Below are 20704 nucleotides of genomic sequence, written 5' to 3'. Positions count from 1 at the left end.
CATCTTTTCACGTCTATTATATTTCCCTCAAGGTTGCTGGAATACAACCTTCAGCAGCCTTTGTCGATGAGAAATAAATGAACGGCCATCAGCTAAACAGGCGTTGTGTTTAAGCACCACTGATTGCCACTGTCATCGATTATAGGAACAGAAGCATTAGCAGAGCTGTTGCACATGAACTGGACAGGTTTTAGCAGCTGCAGGGAAAGAATAGCTGCACCTGCTGGGTTTTGGTTTGGCTTTTCTCTGAGAAGACATTTTCATCTTTCATTTGGATTAACATTTAGAGACACAGGGCAGTGACCCTATTCTTCCAGTACGTGACCCTGTCTTCAACAGATTGTACTGATTTTGAAATAGAATGCCAACACTGTTGGGAAAAGTTATAATGCACTCCCCCTGCAATGGACTTACAGATTAAAAGCACAAGCAAGTTAATAATTGACATGTCACGGAGCGAGTTTGTCATTACTTACTAGTCAAGCCAAGCCCTATGTAGTTACAGGAGCTATCCCTTAGTTTAAAAGGAGCGGAGGAGCTTGGCTCTGGAGTGATGCTGAATGTGTAAGGCCTCAGTGTGCTTTCTGATTTTTGTATTTTTAGCATGCAGTGAATATTGTGATTTCTCAGAGATGGTGGTTCAAAAAATACTAGATGGAAATCTCTCTTTTCCTAAGGCAGATGGGGTTGCATGTCATGACGCTCTCACTGTGTAAGATGATGTAAGATGTAGTGAGGATGAGGCTGTTGTGCCCATATGTTAACGTGTGCTAAGTCTTTCCTTGCAGAAAGAGAATGAAAATGCAGAGGAATAAAAAAAAAAAACAAACAAAACACCACACAAAACACACAAAAACCCCCCAACAACGTCTCTTTCTGTGATGAAATAGTGTATCAATTTTTAGGGTAATTAATATTCTACTCTTCTTGATAAATTGTGTTCTCACCTAGTGCTCCTTCAGTTTTTTCATTAATACATTTTAATTCTTAATAGACTGCCTTCCTAACAACCAAACAAAAAAAAACAGCTAAGGATGTGTTGGTTACTGTATCTTCTTTGTATTCTTATTTAACTCCTAAATGAAAGGATGAAGTCCTGTTTCCTCTATTAATTCCTAGCTTATAAGTTGCAAGTTAAAAAGCTGTTTTATCCTGCATAGATATAAGTAATGGGGTTCTTTAAATGCACATTGCACGAGACAACTTTTTTTTTTTAATATCTCGTATGGGTGTATTCTACCCATTTTCAAATTGAAAACGTTAAAATAAATGTTTTAATGTATTCTCATGAAAATACATCATGGATACATTTTATTAAATAGTATATTCAAACTTCTGTACATACAAGCCTATCACTAATACCAAGTAACAGGATTGTATTCTACTGTGACAGCACTGGCAGTTGTGTTCTGCTTTCAGACTTCCCAACCAAGCATAAATGTTGCCAAAGACTTTTAACGTGCACAATAGGAAGCAGTATCGATTTAACAAGGCAGCAGGAGTCACAAGTTCTTGTGAAGTTATTTGCATGTACCTAGAGCAACTGAAATCACCTGGAGATGTCACCTTGGATTCTAAGTAGTTCCTGTTTTGTTATATGGGCATTCTTGATGTGATTACTCAGAGGCCTCTTTAGTTCATGCATGCAGTCTACTTAATTCAGGTGGGATAACCATTGTGTCCAATGTTCTATGATTCTATACCATCCCTGGAAGTGTTCAAAAAGATGGTAGATGAGGCCCTTAGTGACATGCTTTAGTGGTGGTCTTAGCAGTCCTGGGGTAAAGGTTGGACTTGATGATCTTAAAGGTCTTTTCCAACCTAGTTGATTCTAAGATTCAGTGTGAACAGAATTCAGCTGTAAAGGCAAGACAACAGAACACATGTGTGCCTAGCATTAAAGTTTCTGACTTCAGTAGTAAGTCAGACCTCAAACATGCAAGGAGTCTTAGTTATGCTGCACGGTGGTTTTTAGTTCACTTTTTTTAAAGTGGCTTTTGCCATCTGCCATCATCTTTTAGAATAGGGATAAGGGATGAACAGAAGGATCACAGATGTCACGAATTAGAAACAAACCCTCTCTTTTATTGAATTTTATACTGTTACACAATCAAAAAGAAATACAGTCACAAGTACGTCAAAATGTTTCAAGAGAAATATCAATTGCAATATGTTGTACTTGGCTCCAAAAAAGAATTCCATTAAAATATACCACTTCTTCATGAGAGAATACTGCTATTATTCACAAAATCTACCACACTGTATAAATCCAGTAGCAAACTCTTAATTTTTGGTAACTTGCTCAAGGTAAACAGGGAAGCAGTAGGAAAATGACAACTAATTTCTGCAATTTGGATTTGGGGGGAGAAAAAAAAAAAAAAAAAAAAAAAAAAAAATAATCACAGTTCTCCAGAATGGAGCTTTCCAGGGAGTCAAGTCCCTATAATTGCTAATGGTATTTTTAATGAAAGCTGGATACCCAATTTACCTGAATTACTATGAAAGTGGTCTTCCTACAAAGTATTCCTGGCCTGTGAAATGTTTGTTTTCATGCTGGCAATTAGTTTGAATAATGTGTTTAAGTGCAGTGACATTTGTGCAAGATCTGTGTTCTGTGCAGTAGCAGCTAATCAGCGGGCTGGGAGCAGATGGTTGACAGTGGCAGGGCACTCACTTCCCAGCTTCCACAGCTCTGTTCATCAGGGGGAACAATTCACTCCACAGTGGAAGTGGGGAGAAAGCTTGCCAACAGGAACAGGTCAAACAGCCCACTGGCTAGCTGTTTAAACAAACAGCTTTTTAAAATGATGAAAAAATTACTATTAAATATCCAATAGATTATCCTGTAATGATCAGACTTTTTTGAGTTGTATTTCATTGGAAGCAGGGATGATCAATTCATCTAACATAAGCTTTGAAGTCTTTAAATTGTCACCAGTGTTACAAGTAAAGGCCTTAACCTGTGATGCTTTAATTCAACAATTACTTAGGGAGAGTTTAACATGTGGACACAGACATACAAGAAAGGAAACTTAACAGTAATTTCTTTCTGTTTCACCTGAAGGTTTTCAAAGATCAGCATGGTCCAAGCCTGTATCACTACATGGGAGGAAGGTATGTTTGTTAGAAAGGTGTACTTTGGACTCCTTGATTTATTCAGTATATTACACCTGAGATCAAATTACTGGGCAGCAGACTTAAGTGACTTCTTGGGAGCTGCAGCTGTAGTTAGTAACTACTGTCAGGTAAGGGAATGAATGATATAAATGTTAAGTTTTAAAATTCCTTTATCTTTTAACAGAGCCATCAGGGCTTGACTACTGCTGTAGTCACAATAATCTTCTGGAAGCTGACTCTGTTACATTCTCCTCACTTTATGTGGAAATGATAATAGAGGATGTTTCATATGCAGAATGAAACACTGTACCTACCTACAGTTCTTACTGGCAAAGAACAAATGCTCTAATATAGTGCCTTGACATTTTAAAAAGGTAGCAAGTCAGCAAAGAAATTATTCAAAATCACTAAGAAAACATTTAGAAAGTAATGTATTATCATAGAATCATAGAATGGTTTGGGTTGGAAGGGACCTTAAAATCATCTAGTTCCAAACCCCCTGCCATGGGCAGGGACACCCTCCACTAGACCAGGAAGATTGACCTCCAAAGTAGGTTTAGCATCAGACTGTGTATTCTGAGAGTCTAAGAAAAAATATATTAAAAAGTAAAATAAAAAAAGGCAGCTAGAAGGTGTCCTTCTAGATTCTGTGAACTTACATCTGCATTTAGCAAAGCTCTTACAAGGCCAGAGCAAACACTGTTACTTTTCCCTATTTTCTTCAGTATCTTTTGGAGGTTTGGTGGTTGGATTTGTTTTGTTTGTAAACAAGAGTTTAAAAAAAAAAAAAAGTAAACCAATACTTTTTGCTGCTACTGCAGTTCACTCCATTAACTGCTTGTTTCAGTCACTTTTACGTGGACAGTAAAAACAAAATGTTATGTCTTATTACATATAATGAAAAAAATGTGAGAGTTGGGAAGATTCTTAGATGAAATGTTGGCTCATTTAAATCCAGAGCTGCTCTCATTAAGACCAGAGATGATTCCAGCAGGCACATAACCATAAATCATGTGGGTCACTAAGTTTTCTTCCTCTCTTTAACATGGATTTTCTGTATGAAAATTTACTGCCCTCTTAAAATCCACTGAAGAGGAACTGACAGATCCAAACAAGTCAGGCTGCTCCAAAATAAGGTCAAGAGAGTAGCAGAACAACTTCAAGCATGATGGTATGAAGTTTCTCTTGGGAGAGGGAAAGGGATAACCCACCAACACAGCTTAAAGCTTGCTGGGGCAGTAAGAAAAGCAGAACCCACTTGAACTTTTCACACATATCAAGACTCTCCTATCTCACAGAAGCATCACATCAATCCACATAGAGCTGAGCAGAAGGGGATGCCCTTACCAGCAGGTTCTTTACCTAAGCCTTTAGCAACTTCACTGTTAAAACCTTTTAACTGCTGATAGAACATCATCTCTGAGACCTCACACAGCAGGGACACAGTAGCTCTGCTGCTTTTATGCAGAGAACTTTATAAGCTTTGTACACTTAATGGTTGCATTAAAGATCTGTAGTATTCAGCAGCAGGTGTATATATTCAAATGTTCTCTGCACGAAGCTTCAACTCTGGCTTAGTGCACCTACATGCTTTCTCCTCTGTGCAACTTCTACTCAAAACTTTAAGTATGCAACCATCTTCTGCTACTAGTGCCTTATCTTTTTTTTTTAATTTGGTAGCTAATAGTCTCCACTTAGTTTAATACAGTTATTTCAGTTTCAAAACTGCTCATTTTAGTGAAACAGTAATTTTTAGAAAACAGGTTAAAACTTATGTACCATTCATTATATTGATTGCAGGAGTCTAACGAGCCAAAGTTTCAAAATAAAACCAAAATCATTCTTGTGACACTCCACATGTGATGTCTTACATTGAGATAATTTTTAAAATAGTTTGAAGAATGCACATTTATCTTGACCATACTTACACATTACAAGGTTCTATCAGTAGCATTGTGTCTTATGGCAGCAAAATGAGAAGTCACCTAGTTAAAGTTATGAGTCAACAGCACAAGAATGCAGAACAAGCTTATCATCAAGCATCAGCTTAATTTTGTAATCATGCAGTTTTGTGAGAAAAATCTATCTTTACCTGATCAGTCCCGTGAATTTTACTTTTTCCTGCTTTCCAGTGTTACCTTGATAAAGCTTCCAGAGACAAGCCATTAAGCTGTTCACAAGGAAGAATCTTTCCACTCTGCAGTAACACAAATATGCTGTCTGTCTCCTCACTTTGAAGTTTGCTAACTGGTGTGATAACAGATTTAAAAGTTAAACATCTTTGGCGAGTGGTAGTACAACACTGTCTAGGAGACTTCAGTACTGAACAGGCTCAAATAATTAACACAGAGATGTTACAATCAAAATAAGGGAGCAGTGATTTCCAATCAACTCTAAGTTAAAAAGGGAACACGGATGAACAATAACCACTAACAAAAATATAAATTATCTCATTTCTCTCAGATAACACACTCCCCAAGGGGGCCTGGTCCACATATAGTTTATTGATGTAAGAAAACAATACAGTTAGTGTTAGATCCAACCACAAAGAGCAAAAGAATGAGTGAATGAAGGTTTTGTACAGTACATATAGGAAATTAAGATGTTTGTGACAACTATATATTTCTAAATAAAAAGGCTGCTAAATATATTCAAGTTATTGAAATCTACATGAAAACATATGGATGTTAATAGCAACAAGGTGCATAAAACCAAAACATCAAAATACTGAGCAACTCAATGATGTACTAGATAAAACTTTGCTAACAATGCAAGATGTGTTACAATCTGCTTGAAATATCACCTATACCACACAGGGTAAGCTGAACATTTAGATTTAAGATCATACACAATATTAGCATTAACTTCAACAACTACAGGCAGGGGAATTTTATTTTTTTTTTAAGCTGGCAAAGTGACTACTTTAATAACATCAAACTTTCCTAAATTGAGAACGAATCCAAATAAAATGCTGCTAGCCCTTTCCAGATAAAGCCTTTCCTTTGACTAACCACACTCATTTAAGTCAAAAGCATAAGACAGCATTTAAGAACAATTTATATTACAACGTGACTAAAATAATGACATAATCCAGGTTTAAATATGATTTCATAGGCAAACAAAAGAGGATTATTCTTAAAAACTAGTTTTTATAAATGCAGAATATATTGCATGAGGAACTGCTGGTATTTTTTAAGAAAATATATTGTGCGATTGTGGCTACAATGCACTGCTGCAAAGCATTGTTGTTTCTTATAAAAACTATTAAAATAAAAAACTTATTTGAACATAAAGAGTAAGAGAACACAAGTCTTCCAACTACCTATGAAAAGCAGAGTGGAAGTATTGCCAGTTTTTCCTGTGTTGACATTTTACTACTAAGTTTTGGTGACCAACTCCCCAGCCAAAAAATAAATATTTATACTTTTTTTTAGATCAGGTGCATATTTCAAAGCTGCTATTGCAAGAGTGTTTTAAATGTAATGGACTTAAAAGTGTATGTACCAAAGAATTATAAAAACGCACTATAGTTTGAGTTATTGTTACATAAAGAACATATTAAAAAGACTGTCAAAATAAGTAGAAAGGGGATCAAAACTGAACTAACTGAATTAGTGCAGTACTGTAGCCAGGCTTCTAAAATCAGATATAGAAAATATAAATAGACTGCTTTAGGTGATGATTCACCAGTGTCCAAAAAAGGAACAAGTATTGTGAAAGCTCAGTTAACTTGATCCAGAGCTCTGAGCAGTTCTTCACCCTGTAGCAGGTTTCTGTTGCCTTGTATGGGAGCGTTTACTTCGCAATCGTAACTCGTGAGTTGGGGTAGCCCACTTTCATCCATCGACTGCCCTAGAAGTTTACTTGCTATGTCTAAAGAAGGAGGGGAAGGAGAAAAAGCGCACTTTATTCACCACTCAACCGTTTCTCCACAATTCTTCGTAAAGGACGTAAGTTTAGGTATGCTTTTGTCACTCAGTTCTCTTTCACACACACAACCCACTCTGCCCCCCTCTAGGTATTAAAAGGAGAGACTGACCAGTTGATAGTAGAATGATTGTCTTTTGCTCCACTCCATTATGACCATTTGTTTTGCATCCCTTTACACGTTTCCAAGCAAGTGATGCATTTCCTCCACGGTCACCTGTCTGCTGGAATAAAGACCCCTAGAAAGAAATAAAATAAATCTTCTTTACTGAATACTGTATCTTTGTAGCCCTCTATTTCCCTCTTCCAAACTAACAGTTCCTGTCACTAATTACTAGTGTAGGCATTGTTACAATTTAAAGTGGACTTCATTCAGAACTTGAGGAGAAATATATCTCCAAGTACACTCGCCTTGAAAATTATTTAAAAGAAAACTGAATCAGATTTCAAAGACCTTACTCGTCCCTTACGGAAAACAATTACTAAATCCTGGTTATGATCGGTTACCATGCTCAAGATTAGCATGTTCCTGTACACATACACACCCATTTAATTGCCACTGCTGTTGTGTGAGTAAGCATCAGGTTTTCACTGAAGTCTCTAATGGTTTCCTACACTGGAGTTAATAATGTAGACAGGAGATTCAGGAACCTCAGTAGGTCGATTCTATCTAAATTTAAGATGTAAATTCTGCTTGCACTCCAGTTATTGCCACCAAGCCATCTGACCCAAGTCAAGGGAATGCAGTCCTAAGCCATTCTACCACAGATACAGCTCTTTAACATATTGTTTTGACAGCAGTACAGAAGATATGGAGATTAGAAAGCTTTTAAAGGCTCCATATAATTAGGATAAGTAAGAAGAAGCTGCCACCGAAGCATATGGGATGGAAGGAAAACACGCCATCTTAGTATCAAATTTGCTAGCAAAAGTAGTTGAATCTGCAAAGTTTTGTCTTGTTAGTAGTACTGACTGCTGCTAAAAGAGGAAAAGGTATTTCAGAACACTGCCATTATCCTGAACACTTAAAATAGCAAAAGAACATATGTTTTCAGGTTATAAAACATCCATGCAAGTCAAAAGGACAGTTGTATAATAGAAGCTAAACAACTTTGATTTAGAAATTGCATTTCATAGTAAGGTCAGTCACCTGCATTGTTGCTGGAGTTTTTGTTTGTTTTTTTGTTGTTTGTTTTGGATTTTTTGGTCTTGTTTTTACTGTGAATGCAATACAGCCCTTCATATTAAGAAAGATACAGCTTGTATCTTCTTCAATGTAATGATTTGAATCATTATTTCATAACATAAGTATCCTTCCCGTGTCCAATTCTTTTGTCTTCTAGAAGGCTAACACAGTATTTTACTTTGGTCTTCACTTGTTTTCAAAACAAGTCCCACTTCCTTCCAGCTAAGAAGTTGTGGCAAGTTTTTGCACAATCCCAGAATACTGCTTATTTAGCCTAGATTTAACACCAGTTTTCTTCTGTGCTTGTGCAAAGCCTCGTTGATCCTCTCAGAAATTTGTTGCGGAGAAAAGCCAAACAACAAAAGCACTTGCTTGAAGTAACATCACTAAGACCCAGCTACATGGAAAATTCACCTTCTGACTGCGCAGAAACAGTCAAAACATTTGCAACACTTTTGTCAGATAGAGAAAAGAGAAAAAGGTTTAGTAAAAGATGAAGTCTGAACCTATAAGCATTAAGCATAAAAGCCTGTACACCATTACAGCAGTTAATGCAGAACTGCTTGTGTTCTGTGTATTTAATTACAACCCAGGCTATTCTGGATATTTTATCAGCAACACTACACGACAGCTATAGCACCATCATATGAGAAAGAGGCAACAGAAGGCAATACAGTATCTTGCAGAGCTGTGAATATTACAGAGCTACTGGAAGCAACAGAACAACATGCATGAAAACGCAAAACATTTAGCAAATGAAATCAATAGTATGATTATTTGTTTTAAAGTCTGCTTCCCTCATAGAATAAAAATGGACATACAAAAGTCTTCTCAGCTCTTCTAGAGGAGAGCAATGATAAAGACACTATACAGCGATTTGTCTCATGCCCAAACCAGAATGCCAATACAAGAATAATTCATAGTTCAAAAGAAGAATCATCCTGCACATGATGGCTGACTACCTCTAGGAGATTGATTGCTAGAGAAACAAAGAATCTCAAAGGCTACCTTGCAGCAGAGGAACTAAGAATTAACTATACAAAACTTAAGACAAGTGGGAATTTGCAATGAAGGCAGAGAGATAATAGTATGTAATGGCAAAGCTCAAGATCTAAAAATACTAAGAACTTACAATAAGAGACAAAGATTACGGAGACAAAATACCCTTGCAGAAAATAACAACCTGGATAGCCCCAATTAAGTGACACAAATCTAAGAATACCCAAGGTTTCTTTTGAATAGCTAGAACAGACGATGATGAGCTACTCACGATCACACACACTAACACTACAGAGAGTGTGCGTGTAGTAGGAGTCGTATAATATACATTTGCTAGGTTATATTAATTCTATTCCCTTACGGTTCAGATGGTCTTGTTATGTGATCAACTAAAGGAACGTCAGACTCAATGAAAAAATGAAAGCATAGAAGTAAGCATAAGAACACTATCTCCAGTATTGACAAATACGAAATTTGAGTTTGAATTCGAAAGCGAAACATGACAAATTCACATTTAAATGTGATGTCTTACTCTTCTGTAAACATATCTGTTCTTCAGTAAAATATGCACAAACGTATCTCCTACCTAATCAAGAAATGTGCTTAGGTACAGAGGGTGCTTTTGAAGTAGCCGACAGTAAAAAAGAACTAAGAAATCAGAGTATCTGCGTATACGTGGGAATTTCACTACCGAGCAATTTTCTCTGATCCCAAGATTCCACTGCATACCAACAACTAAAATCGGGAGTCTGAACTGATGCCTCATTTCAGAAATTGCAAGGTTAAAAGTGAATATTTTAAAATGGTAAAACAAAACTCACAATTCCAACTGCCTGAAAAAGTGAACCATCATGTTCCATTTTTCGTTTTCTCTGAGCATTATGCAAAGCTAGCATCTTTGGATTTAGTTCTTCATCCATTGCAGTAGATCTAAGAAAAATTGATTCAGGCTGTTAAGACGTTTCTACTATCCTCAAGCCATTTTTCTTTTGTGGACACACATACAACATCACAGAACTGAATTTATGATCTATACTACTTCTCTTTCATAATCGACTCATTTCAACAATCATTGTGTATGAGCATAGCAAATATTAGCTTTTCATCTTGCCGGGAAGCTCAGAATGAGTTATAACAAAAATTATAATGTCTTTGCAGGAAAAAAAAGAAAAAAAAAAAGCATAAAAGTTCAGCAATTCACTTTCAACAGAAAGAAGGGAGGGAAGGGTGAGTGAGGAAAAGTCTATTCTGAATATTCTATGTACAGAAAAGTGTTCTATATATCAGAATTCTGATGTTTGACTTTGTAGAGTTTTCTTTCATGATAAATATCTACTACATATGCCACAGTCCATCATTATGAAATATGGCTAATTTCAAAAACAATAAATGCAGCACACGGACTGCAGTCACCTCTTACCTCATAACAAAGCAGACAAGAAAAGCACCAGAAATAGCGTGTATATAACTACTTGTAAATTGCCTACTGCATTCTCTTAAAAAGGCTGCATATCAGATACAAGAGCAGAAGAAAATTATCTAGCAGTCTGCATACAGTAGCTGCCTATTAAATCAGATGTTTATGTAAAAGCTACTGCAAAATTAACTTTAGGGAAACTTACTATAAACCAAACCAAACTTGTTTGAAATGTCCAAATTCAAATGTATCAATTTCTACTTTGAAATAGAATGCCAAAGACAACATGTAACGGTGGGATTTAAATGTGTAGTATGTCTAATTTCTTCAACAGCTATAAGACTAAGCTTTGCTTTTAAAATACCTTTTATTCAGAGTGACTGTTAGCAAACTGGATGCTCCAGGACAAGATTTTTCTGTCTGATCCGATGTTCCTTTTCCTGCCCTGATTGGAGATGCAGTTCGACTCCTGTTACCGCTGTAAGGTGACCCCGGGGCACTACTCGTTTCATTGATTATATGAACAGGAGATGAAGGAACAATTAGCGTCTTCACATCATCCACACATTCCGTCGCTGGTTTTATTTCATCAGCAGTACTTGATGGTGTTTGAGTCTGCTGGAATATGGTAATGGTGGCTGCATTCTGAGAGCCAGAAGAACTGCTTTCCAGTGGAGATAGCTGATCAAAGGATCTCAATTGGAAGTCATCATCCATTGGGATATAAGGAGCCAACATCTCCAAATCTAAATCAGTTTCCTGGAAAAGACAAGAGGTAAAAATTATAAATATGTAACGACATCTCAGCTGTGACTTCATAGCTTCATTAAGGCTCTTCCTTTTACCAAATCCTTACAATATTTTTTTGCCATTTAACTAAAATATTACATAGAAAAGGAGGAGGTTCCTGAAGCCATTCTAAGAGAAGCACATTGAGGATAAGTATTAAGATTATACAGAATTTTAAGTTAATGTACATTACCTGAGTAGAGAATGGATTTTTTGCTTCTGTATCTATTGCAAAGAGTTTCTCCACTAATTCCAGTTTGAATTCATTAGCCATATCATTATCCACATCAAAGCAGTAGTTGTTGGGACTACTGGGCTGTGAAAACATTTTGAGTGCGGTTTTAAGTTTCTGCCATTACATCATTTTGCATTGTATCTACAGGTTCTCTGAAAAATGTTCTAACGTAAAAGCTAATTCCAAACTATAGTTGCACAAAATTCAAATGGGAAGGGGAAACACTTACATTTATACATTCAAATTTACTCCACTCCAGAAGCACACAATTTGTTGGAACCCAGAAGTAGCCTCTACAGTAATACACCACATCTAATTTGCTGTTTAGGGAAGTTGTCTCTGAACCAGTTTTTTCTAGGAAGACTAATCCCAAGCTCTTCTTGTTTCTATCAGGTAGTACTGCAAGCATCTGCAAGACTCACTTTACTGAAAAGGTGACTCTTAGTTTCAAAATCGATCTTTTTCCTCAGATCATGGCATAAGCTTAAGTCACAACATAGAAATAATTTTCAGTTTGGGTCTTGGCTGCATCCTTAACCTGATTTGCTCCACAAGCCCCAGCAGCACTTACATGTTAATGACAGCATATCCAAATTACATAACTAACCTCAGGTGAACTTTGGCTGGTACTTGCATCAGAAGGGCTGGTTGGTTGCTCTTGCACCTGAGGCATGGTAAAAGAAAGTTCGAGTGGCTCTGTGTTTGGCTCCAGCTTTGATACAACTTCTCTATTGAGTGCAGGATCAGCATTGCTACGAAGTGGCTTTGTAGTTTCAGAAGCAGGTAGTGGGGACATTGCCATATTTATATTCTGCAATTTCTCACTGGATGAGGGGAGCATTACATCATTATACAAAGGAACTTCATCACATTGTTGTTCATCAGACTCTATAAAAATTAAAAGAAACCATCAACCTAAGTAACAATACTGTGCATGTCTACGGACCTCATTAAATTCAAACAGCAACTGACATACCACTAGGCAAGTGATAGTGGGAGGTTATTTTTACTGTAAAATACTAACTTTACTAATTAGCATGCTCTCCAGTTTAAACGCACACCCACCATTACTGCTGAAATCTAGAGAGATAATTGTGTCTCCAGCAGCTGGGGCCAGCACAGTTAAAGCATCTGGTTCCTGCTTAAGTTTTTCAAATAGGCTGTTGGTATCTTCCAGGTCATCTTTGCTGAATATTTTGGTCATTTTCATATCAGGAGACTCCACTGGTTTCAGCATACACTCAGTTTGTCCAAGGGAAAAAATCAAGTCCTTCTGAACAATTCCACTGTCAGAGAGGAAGAAAACTGTTAAAGAACAGCTAAAAGGAATAAATTCAGGGTTAACAGTATTGTGAGTTGGGAAGGAAAAAAAATTTTTTATATACACACACACACACACACACACACACTACACACACCACAAAATCACCAGGACAGGAGCTTTAAGAATTCTTTTTTTCTTACTCATTCTTTCCTCAAATGTAACAGTCAAAGCAAGTACTACTTGTGGTGCCATCAAGAAAAAGTCACAAAAATAAACATGCTTTTCTGAAAGCATTCAGACAGTAAGGGGGGAAAAAAAAGTTACTCTTAAATGAATGTGCAATATATTGATAGATTGATATTGGTACATTCACTAAAGTTTTAAAAAACTAATTTAGAACTACTGTGCAGTTGCAGAAAAACAGTCAACAAGTCTGTCTTCAGTTGAAGCTTTCAATTTTAAGAGGAATTCTACAGAAAACAAGATAAATAGGATTAAGAAAAGACACCACTACTGCTGCTCTGAGTCCATGACTAAAAGTTATTAGTGAAATGAACTGCTCCAGACTGCAAGATTAGGCATTTGTCTAGAACACACACAAACACTACCTAATGCTTCCATTGCAGAAGCACAGCAGAAGCTGGCCCTACATTCATTTGCCTACAGAGATCTTCCTACTGACACCATAAGATCAAAAAGGTGGTTTGTTTTCAAATGCAATTCCTGATCTTAGGACTGGCAGTATTCTAAGCAAAGTTTCATTAGTTGGAAATAGTCATACCATAACACGTTCAACAAGGGACCACATCTCAGCAAGTTGAAAAAAAGATGCAATGCCATCAGAATTTGACTTTATCTTCAGTAAAGATGATGACAAAGAACAGCAATGCCCACCCAACTTACCTCAACACATAGTTTACGCACACTATGCACTGTGGCTGAGAATTCTTAGTGTTGTATATAACAGTTGCTTGAGTTTCAACCCAGACATAGCCACCTTGTTTAGCAAGCATTCTGTACTGTCCTGTTGTCACCTGTCCTTTGGTGAACACTGAAAGCAGAAAGGACACCAGCTTTAATTACATGCAGAAAAAACCCAAAACTGTTTTAAGGTAACTATTCACTGCAGTTTCATATCTGCAATTAAAAGAAAGCCCTTGTTCTTCTGTCGCTTTCCCCTGGTGCTGTAGCTCATCTCTTGTAGCTGGAGGGCTTTAAATGTGTCTTTTACTTACTGTCATGGTGTGTTTTGGTCAGATGATCAGAATCCAGCGCATGATAGTACTCATAGATTGAGCGACCCAGGAGTTCCTCTGGCTCATACCCCATCAACTCTGTAATTCTTTAAAACAAGGGAAAAAATTGCTAAGTAAAAGCAGACATGGACTAGCACAAACAGTAGAGAACTTAGATGTTTGCACATCTAGAAAAATCCCAACACATACACATTAGCAGCAATTTTGGTTTATTGGGTGTTTTCATTTTTAAATAAATTGCCATTTTTTTAATGCTTCTTTGAACAGAAATTTCAGCAGGCACAAGATTTTACTTCTCACTGAATATTTATAAATCATGTCCTGTGGACAGGATTAAGTAAATCCCTGCTTTCTAGTCTTCCCCCCTCCTCCTTAAAAGTAGACCAGCTACTTATGGACTAGAATATCCAGCTTAAGCAAATATGAGTATTTGCTAAAATAACATAGCCATGCGTCAACTGTTGTAAACCTGCAACTAAGAAATTAGGAATCAGATTTCTTCTTCTTCCCCCTCAATCACTGCCGGCTTTTAAAGAAAACAGTATTTTCTTCAGCCTCTAGAGGGCCCTGCTAAACAAGGGAACGCATTTATTTTACCCTATTCTACATGCGGAATGCGACCAAATAAGTACTTTTCATATGACACCATCAACCCTAGAAAAGTAGTTGCTGCAGAGGACAGAAGATAACCTGCACTAACATCTCTTTGCATGTAACAGCAGCAACTAATTGTAAGTTCGTTTTTGTTATTAAAAAAACAGGCAGTAGCAAATAATACCCAGTTAAAACCACAAAAACCCCCAGACTCAAATCAAAAACCTCAGGCCAATGATTTCTTTCACTTCTGTTTTTAAAATCTGTCAAGCTAAGTTTCCAGAGGATAGTAAGAGCAGTCTTGTGTATTTGACTATATCCATGATTTGTTCCTGAACACAAAAAAATCTCATTTTCAGCAGCAGATGTACTGCATTTAAAGTACAGCTGAACTTTTGGGGGGTTTTTGGACTGGAGAAAGCAGACATTGATCTCCTGAGGAGGGGGGGAAGTGTTAACAATAAAATGCATCTGACAAGTATTACATACACACTCTTTTCAGTCACCAAAATGCACCACCATCTTTGACAAACCTAAAATCCTTCCTGTTTTTTCAGTGTCCAGAAGAACCTTATGATTTCAGTTTAATCACTGCCACTACACTGAAGATCAGTTTGAAAAGGTAGTTAACTGCAGGCAAAGGATTTATTCCAAAGTAATAACCTGCACTCTCCTTATATTTAAGGATATGGCTTTTAAATAAGACATCCCGATCACTTAGTAAAAGCCAAAGTATCCCACCAGTGACTCCGCTGTGCAGATGAATTAAGTTACAAGTAAGACTATGTAAACGTATAAGGCCAACATTAACCAGCATGTACCAACCCTGCAAATCCTTCAAATGAATTCTTTAAAGTACAAAATATATATTACCTTTCATCACAATATGAAAATTTCATATCAAGACTGTGACGACTGAGGAACGTTTTACTGTCCAAGGGGACCTCGATGTTTGATGGATGAGGAATAGGTTCACAGATCAACACCAGACACGTCATGGGAGGCTTTTTGTAGCCACAGTGAGTTTGATTACCACATGTGTCATACACACGTATGTGTCCAGTGCAGTGGAGTACCTATGAGAAAGTTCTATTTTAAAAAGAGACTAGGTTCTTGTCTGTCAGACAACACAATCCATTAACACACCCAGAGCAAAGTCCTTCCCCTCCCTACCCCTCAGTGTGATAGCAACAACAGAAGGGCAGCAGTGCTTTCAGATGGATGGCTACAGGAGAGCAGTTTTCTTCCTCACGCTATGCAGACTGCAATGAGTACACAGGCTGCCAACAATTTCCTCTTGGGCACTGGCTGAAGCCACGCTAGATATTTCAGTATTTCTGTGAAATACTGTTAAAGTTACATTAATGTCAACACTGATAAGCAATTGCCTCAGCAAAGGGTATCTTACTCTTTAAATCTGAAAGTCATAGTAACAGTAGCAACCTCCATTTTAAATCTTCTGCAGAAGTAATCAAATACATTCTTCAAGACACAAGAAGTTTTGCATTTTGTGAGGGTTTTTTAACCATTCTTAAGTAGAAATTGTTCATGGACAGCAGCAAAGATGAGAGTTTAATCCAGAAAAACAAAATTTAGGTTATAAAAAAAGAATTGTGAGCCATAATACCACTCAATACAGTAAAAGATTACTTTTTGTCCAGGGGATAAAATGCATTCACTGCAGAAAGTTATCAGGCTGGGCTTTTTTTGTTCCAACTGTTACAAAAGAGATAGCCAGCAGCTTCAGAAAGAATTATACTTAAGTCCTTCAAAGAGACCTCATCTGTCACGTTTACAGTGTAAAAATCAAAAGAAATCAGGTATCAGCATAAGTAGTATCAAGTATTTTTTTCTCAGAGAAGGCTTTATGCAAGCATATTTAGTAATTATACTTTCTAGTAAGTAAATGACCTCTAATTTAAAAAGGAGAATTCATTAAAAGTTTTGAAAAACTAATTTTAAAACACTGTTTCAGTTACCTCCATGATGTATTCAGCATTAAAATTCAGCATATTGAAGCACAATCATTAAATTAGTTAGTGAAACTCCAGCTCATTACATGAAGTCAAAATGTTGAAATACAATGTTATGACATCTGAAGAGGAAGCTGCCAAACTACGTAAATATTCCTTTGCGTTAGTTACCTTCCATGTAGCAGACTTTATATTCACTGTCCTTCCCCTGCTAGTCAGTGTACACTTCATTCTGAGAAAAAAGCTGCGCTCTGTATTTTGCTCTTTGCCCTTTTTCACAGGACCTAGAAAAGCAAATGGTAAACCAATTCTTAAGCTCTTGGATCATCTTTGGAAGGCATAATCCCCCATGCCCCCCATGTTCTAGACTTCTAAGACTAGGAGAAGACAAAAAAATAAATTAAAAAGATTGGTAAACCTAAAAGTACTTTCGATAACAACACTTTTCAGAACAAGTTTTACTGTTAGCCATCTCCACATTCCCAGGAAAGAGGAGTGAGGAGAATGAGAGACCAGTTGAAAATTTAATATACTTTAAAATTGTGAGAGGACAAGAAAAGCACGCGCAGAATGAGAAGTACTGTTGAGTTGGTTTCCACTGAAATGCATCAGTAACTCACTGCAAGGAGGTTCAAATCAAATATGTTTTGGGTCTGTAGCTCTTCAGGACTGCAGTATTTTAAGTTTTTCAATTTGGAATCTACAACTCTGCTGTTTACATGCATTCAAATGTTTCCACAGTGATTTACACTCTTTGAGTAAACAGTACCAAGTTTTTAAACACATTATTAGCATTCTTGGAAGAGAAAATAGTCAAGAAATCCTAACACAAATTAGTATTAGTCACGCTAATTTTTTAGTCTTTCTGTCTTTGTACCAGCAGGCTTTAAGTTAAGTTTTTGTCTTTACGGGGGGAGAACCTTTCAGAGTCTATTACTAGCTAGGCTAATCTGGGCAAACAAAATGCAAACTGATCCTAAGAGGAGGGCAGCTCACTGTGCATGGAAGAAGGAAATAAAGCACCTAGGACAAGGAGCAGTGGAGGAACAAGTTTGCTGAGGCATGCTAAGGGGTGAGGACCAAATCATGGCAGAGAGTGGAAGTTCAGAACATGCAAGCCTACACAGTAATTTGCTCTCATCCTCCACAGACAATAGTGGCTATGAAAGTCTTCATGGTGGCTTGTACTCCAGCTACTAGTTTCACAAAATTCATTAGAAAAACATTAAAGCCCCTATGCTACACTATCGACAGCTTCTAGCAGAGGCTAATGGGGAACAAAACTGCTTCATGCCACATCAAAATACCCTCCCTAAAGGAGAGGAGGAATAAAGCAGAGTTCAGAGAAGCAACCAGAAACTTCTTTAATTCAGTACATTTTTTATAAAACAGGAGTTAAACCAATCTAGGAATTCATATTTGAAGACCACACATTATTGTTACCAGTCCTCATGTTTAAGGCTCTACTTTAAGAAGCAGCTGTAAAAGATGGAGCAACTTTCTCAAGCCTGAATCAGCATTGCACATTATTTTTAAGACTGCTGTCTTTGAAAGTTTAAAAAGCAACTTCATGAAATCAGAATGCAGTTTCGTTTCTGCCAGTCACATTTATAGTCATTTGCACCTGTACAATCCCAAAGGGGAGTATTTAATGCTCAAATCAAAACCAGAATAATTCCAATGATGTAAGAGCTGCAGTAGAATGCAACCTGGGAATTCTAATAAATATAAAAATGTACTATTACTACTGTAATTTAGACTTTTGTCTGCCAACTTCATTTGCAAGACACATTTTGTAATAATGCTTTCCAGACATCTTATTCCAGTCTGGCCAATTTAGACACACTACAGTTGGTTTGCAGGAAAGTCAGTAGTATGACATTTTTAAGAATAAGCTTTTGCAACATGACCATTTTTTTCACACTGCTTTAGTGAAGTTGTTTCCCCATCCCCTCCCAGATGCATTACTGTATTCCAGAAGGATGGGGGGAAGTCTCGTCAAGCCTTAGAAGCATACTTCAATACTAAGGGCAGTTTAGAGAATACAAAATCAAAGTTGGGGCCCTTAATGCTATGGTATCTTATCAGGTCTCTTCCATTGACTTAAACGGAATGGCAACATAAGATGAAAGCAGAGGTCAGGCTTGGTAATTTATTACAATCTAGATTCAGAGTCCATATAACCCTTGTTTGATGAAACAGAAATTAAAGAGGTTAGATTTTGGACATCTAACAACTGAGTAAAGCAGATTTGTTTGGAGGCATGCAGGCTGCCAAGTCTTTATAGTCATTAACAAACCTTTAGAAAACATAAAAGCAGTAATTCATGGGCATTGGTTAAATTCAAAAGCATAGAGAATATGTGAACACAGTGTTCTACTCTCTCAGACAGAGAGGAGTCAGAAATCTGTGAAAAGATACCAATTTCATGCACCAATTAAAAGGTGCAGAGAAGCATCAGTCCCAAAGCCCTTTCTGGGACTATCCAAGTATTGCACAATTAGTTTTGCAGTGTCCTAAATATAGTATCTTTTTTTGTTTGTTTTGTTTTAAGTATACCACCACAGATTCCTGGAAGAAAGCATCTGCTTTCAAATTGTTCTGTAAAGGCAAGCCCAGACCAGGACAAATGCACCAATTTGACTTCTCCATATCCTTCTACAGCAGTCGCTTAAGATCATTCTTATTCAAGTTACCTCTAATTTTATTCCTGTAGGCATGCTAATTCTTTCAACCCTCAATAATTCCATTTCAGTCATTAATTTTGTTTTAGATTAAAGTAGTAATGAAGTCTCATCTCCTTTATAATTAGGATACTGCCAAAACATTTATTTCTGTTGTTAGTATCTCTGAACAAGGTTTATTTTGAGATTTAAGCACTAAAAAATATTAGTTAGTTCTCTCAACAGCTTTTTCTGGCAGATATCCAACTCTAGGAATGCCAACAGGAACTATCCATAAATAAAATCAAATTGATTTTATCTGTCTTCTCACCATTTCTGTGTGTAAGCATTTCTCTCAGCTCTTCATGGTCACATGGATGAGTGAAATCAAACACACTGTGCCCCGTCAACTCAAACTGCAAAAAATAAGATGTATACAGCTGTCTAGATATACAAAAACATAACAACTTTTATAGATTTGAAACAGTGTTAGGAAATGTTAGTATTTCACCTGAGTGAGTCCCATACACTTGTTCACATTTTCAGACATGTAAATCATGTCCCCATCTTCAGACAGAACCATGACAAATCCATCAAGAGCTTTCAAGTAGAAACAGTTCAGTTCCTTCTCCATTTTGGCTTCTGTCTCCAGCTCACCTACAAGCAGCCACACATTTTTGCTTAAGTAAACATCTGCCATTCTTCACTTACTATCAGGAATGACTTCTGGCACCAGTCTGCAAGGAGTCAGTCTTGCAGGACTGTTCAAAACCAGTATAATTCACTTACCTAAGTGATCAATTAAATTTTTCAAGCTATAGTAATGGTATCACAAATCACACAAAATCAGTCAGGTTAACCCTCTGTGGTTTCATGCATAAACCAATAAACCTTCTACCTTAAGGAAAAGGTCTGCATGGCAAAAATATTACCATTTATCTCAAAAAGGCATTACAAACTTTTCTCAGGGGCTTCTTAGGAGACGTGTCAGAGTACAGCTACCAAAGTTACTCCTCCATGCGGTATAGGTAGGCATGCATAAGGATAAAAAACCAGTACAGCATCTATGGCACACTATATGGATACTGGTTCATAAGCTAACTCAGATACTCCTGTAGTTGCATGGGTAGGTGTAACTGCAGAGACAGATATATACTCAGCTAACTTGCCATGATGAGCCAACTAGGATCACCAAAATAGAAAGGGGAAAAAAAAAAAGCCCACTGAACAATGGCCATAATTTTCCTGTGCCATTACCAATAGCCTATTTCTACTGCAAGGTCT

The 20704-nt window shown here is 37.0% G+C and overlaps 1 protein-coding gene across 1 annotated transcript in view; it reads right to left on the bottom strand.

Annotated features, from left to right (window-relative positions):
- Nucleotides 1-1607: 1607 nt before the first annotated feature.
- HIF1A (hypoxia inducible factor 1 subunit alpha) overlaps nucleotides 1608-20704 on the bottom strand; it is a 33750-nt gene continuing 14653 nt past the window's right edge. The window contains exons 3-15 of the mRNA XM_030481365.2: nucleotides 19932-20077; nucleotides 19752-19836; nucleotides 16929-17041; nucleotides 15658-15860; nucleotides 14170-14276; nucleotides 13838-13985; nucleotides 12736-12956; nucleotides 12278-12558; nucleotides 11629-11751; nucleotides 11011-11405; nucleotides 10051-10159; nucleotides 7157-7283; nucleotides 1608-6990 (exon numbers count right to left, since the gene is read on the bottom strand). Of these exons, the coding sequence (XP_030337225.1) occupies nucleotides 6839-6990; nucleotides 7157-7283; nucleotides 10051-10159; nucleotides 11011-11405; nucleotides 11629-11751; nucleotides 12278-12558; nucleotides 12736-12956; nucleotides 13838-13985; nucleotides 14170-14276; nucleotides 15658-15860; nucleotides 16929-17041; nucleotides 19752-19836; nucleotides 19932-20077 (2210 nt within the window). The 3' untranslated portion in view covers nucleotides 1608-6838. The remainder of the gene's footprint in view (nucleotides 6991-7156; nucleotides 7284-10050; nucleotides 10160-11010; nucleotides 11406-11628; nucleotides 11752-12277; nucleotides 12559-12735; nucleotides 12957-13837; nucleotides 13986-14169; nucleotides 14277-15657; nucleotides 15861-16928; nucleotides 17042-19751; nucleotides 19837-19931; nucleotides 20078-20704) is intronic.

This window comes from Strigops habroptila, chromosome 4 (assembly GCF_004027225.2).
Source record: "Strigops habroptila isolate Jane chromosome 4, bStrHab1.2.pri, whole genome shotgun sequence".
NCBI lineage: Eukaryota > Metazoa > Chordata > Aves > Psittaciformes > Psittacidae > Strigops > Strigops habroptila.
This window is presented reverse-complemented; position numbering and strand designations above follow the sequence as displayed.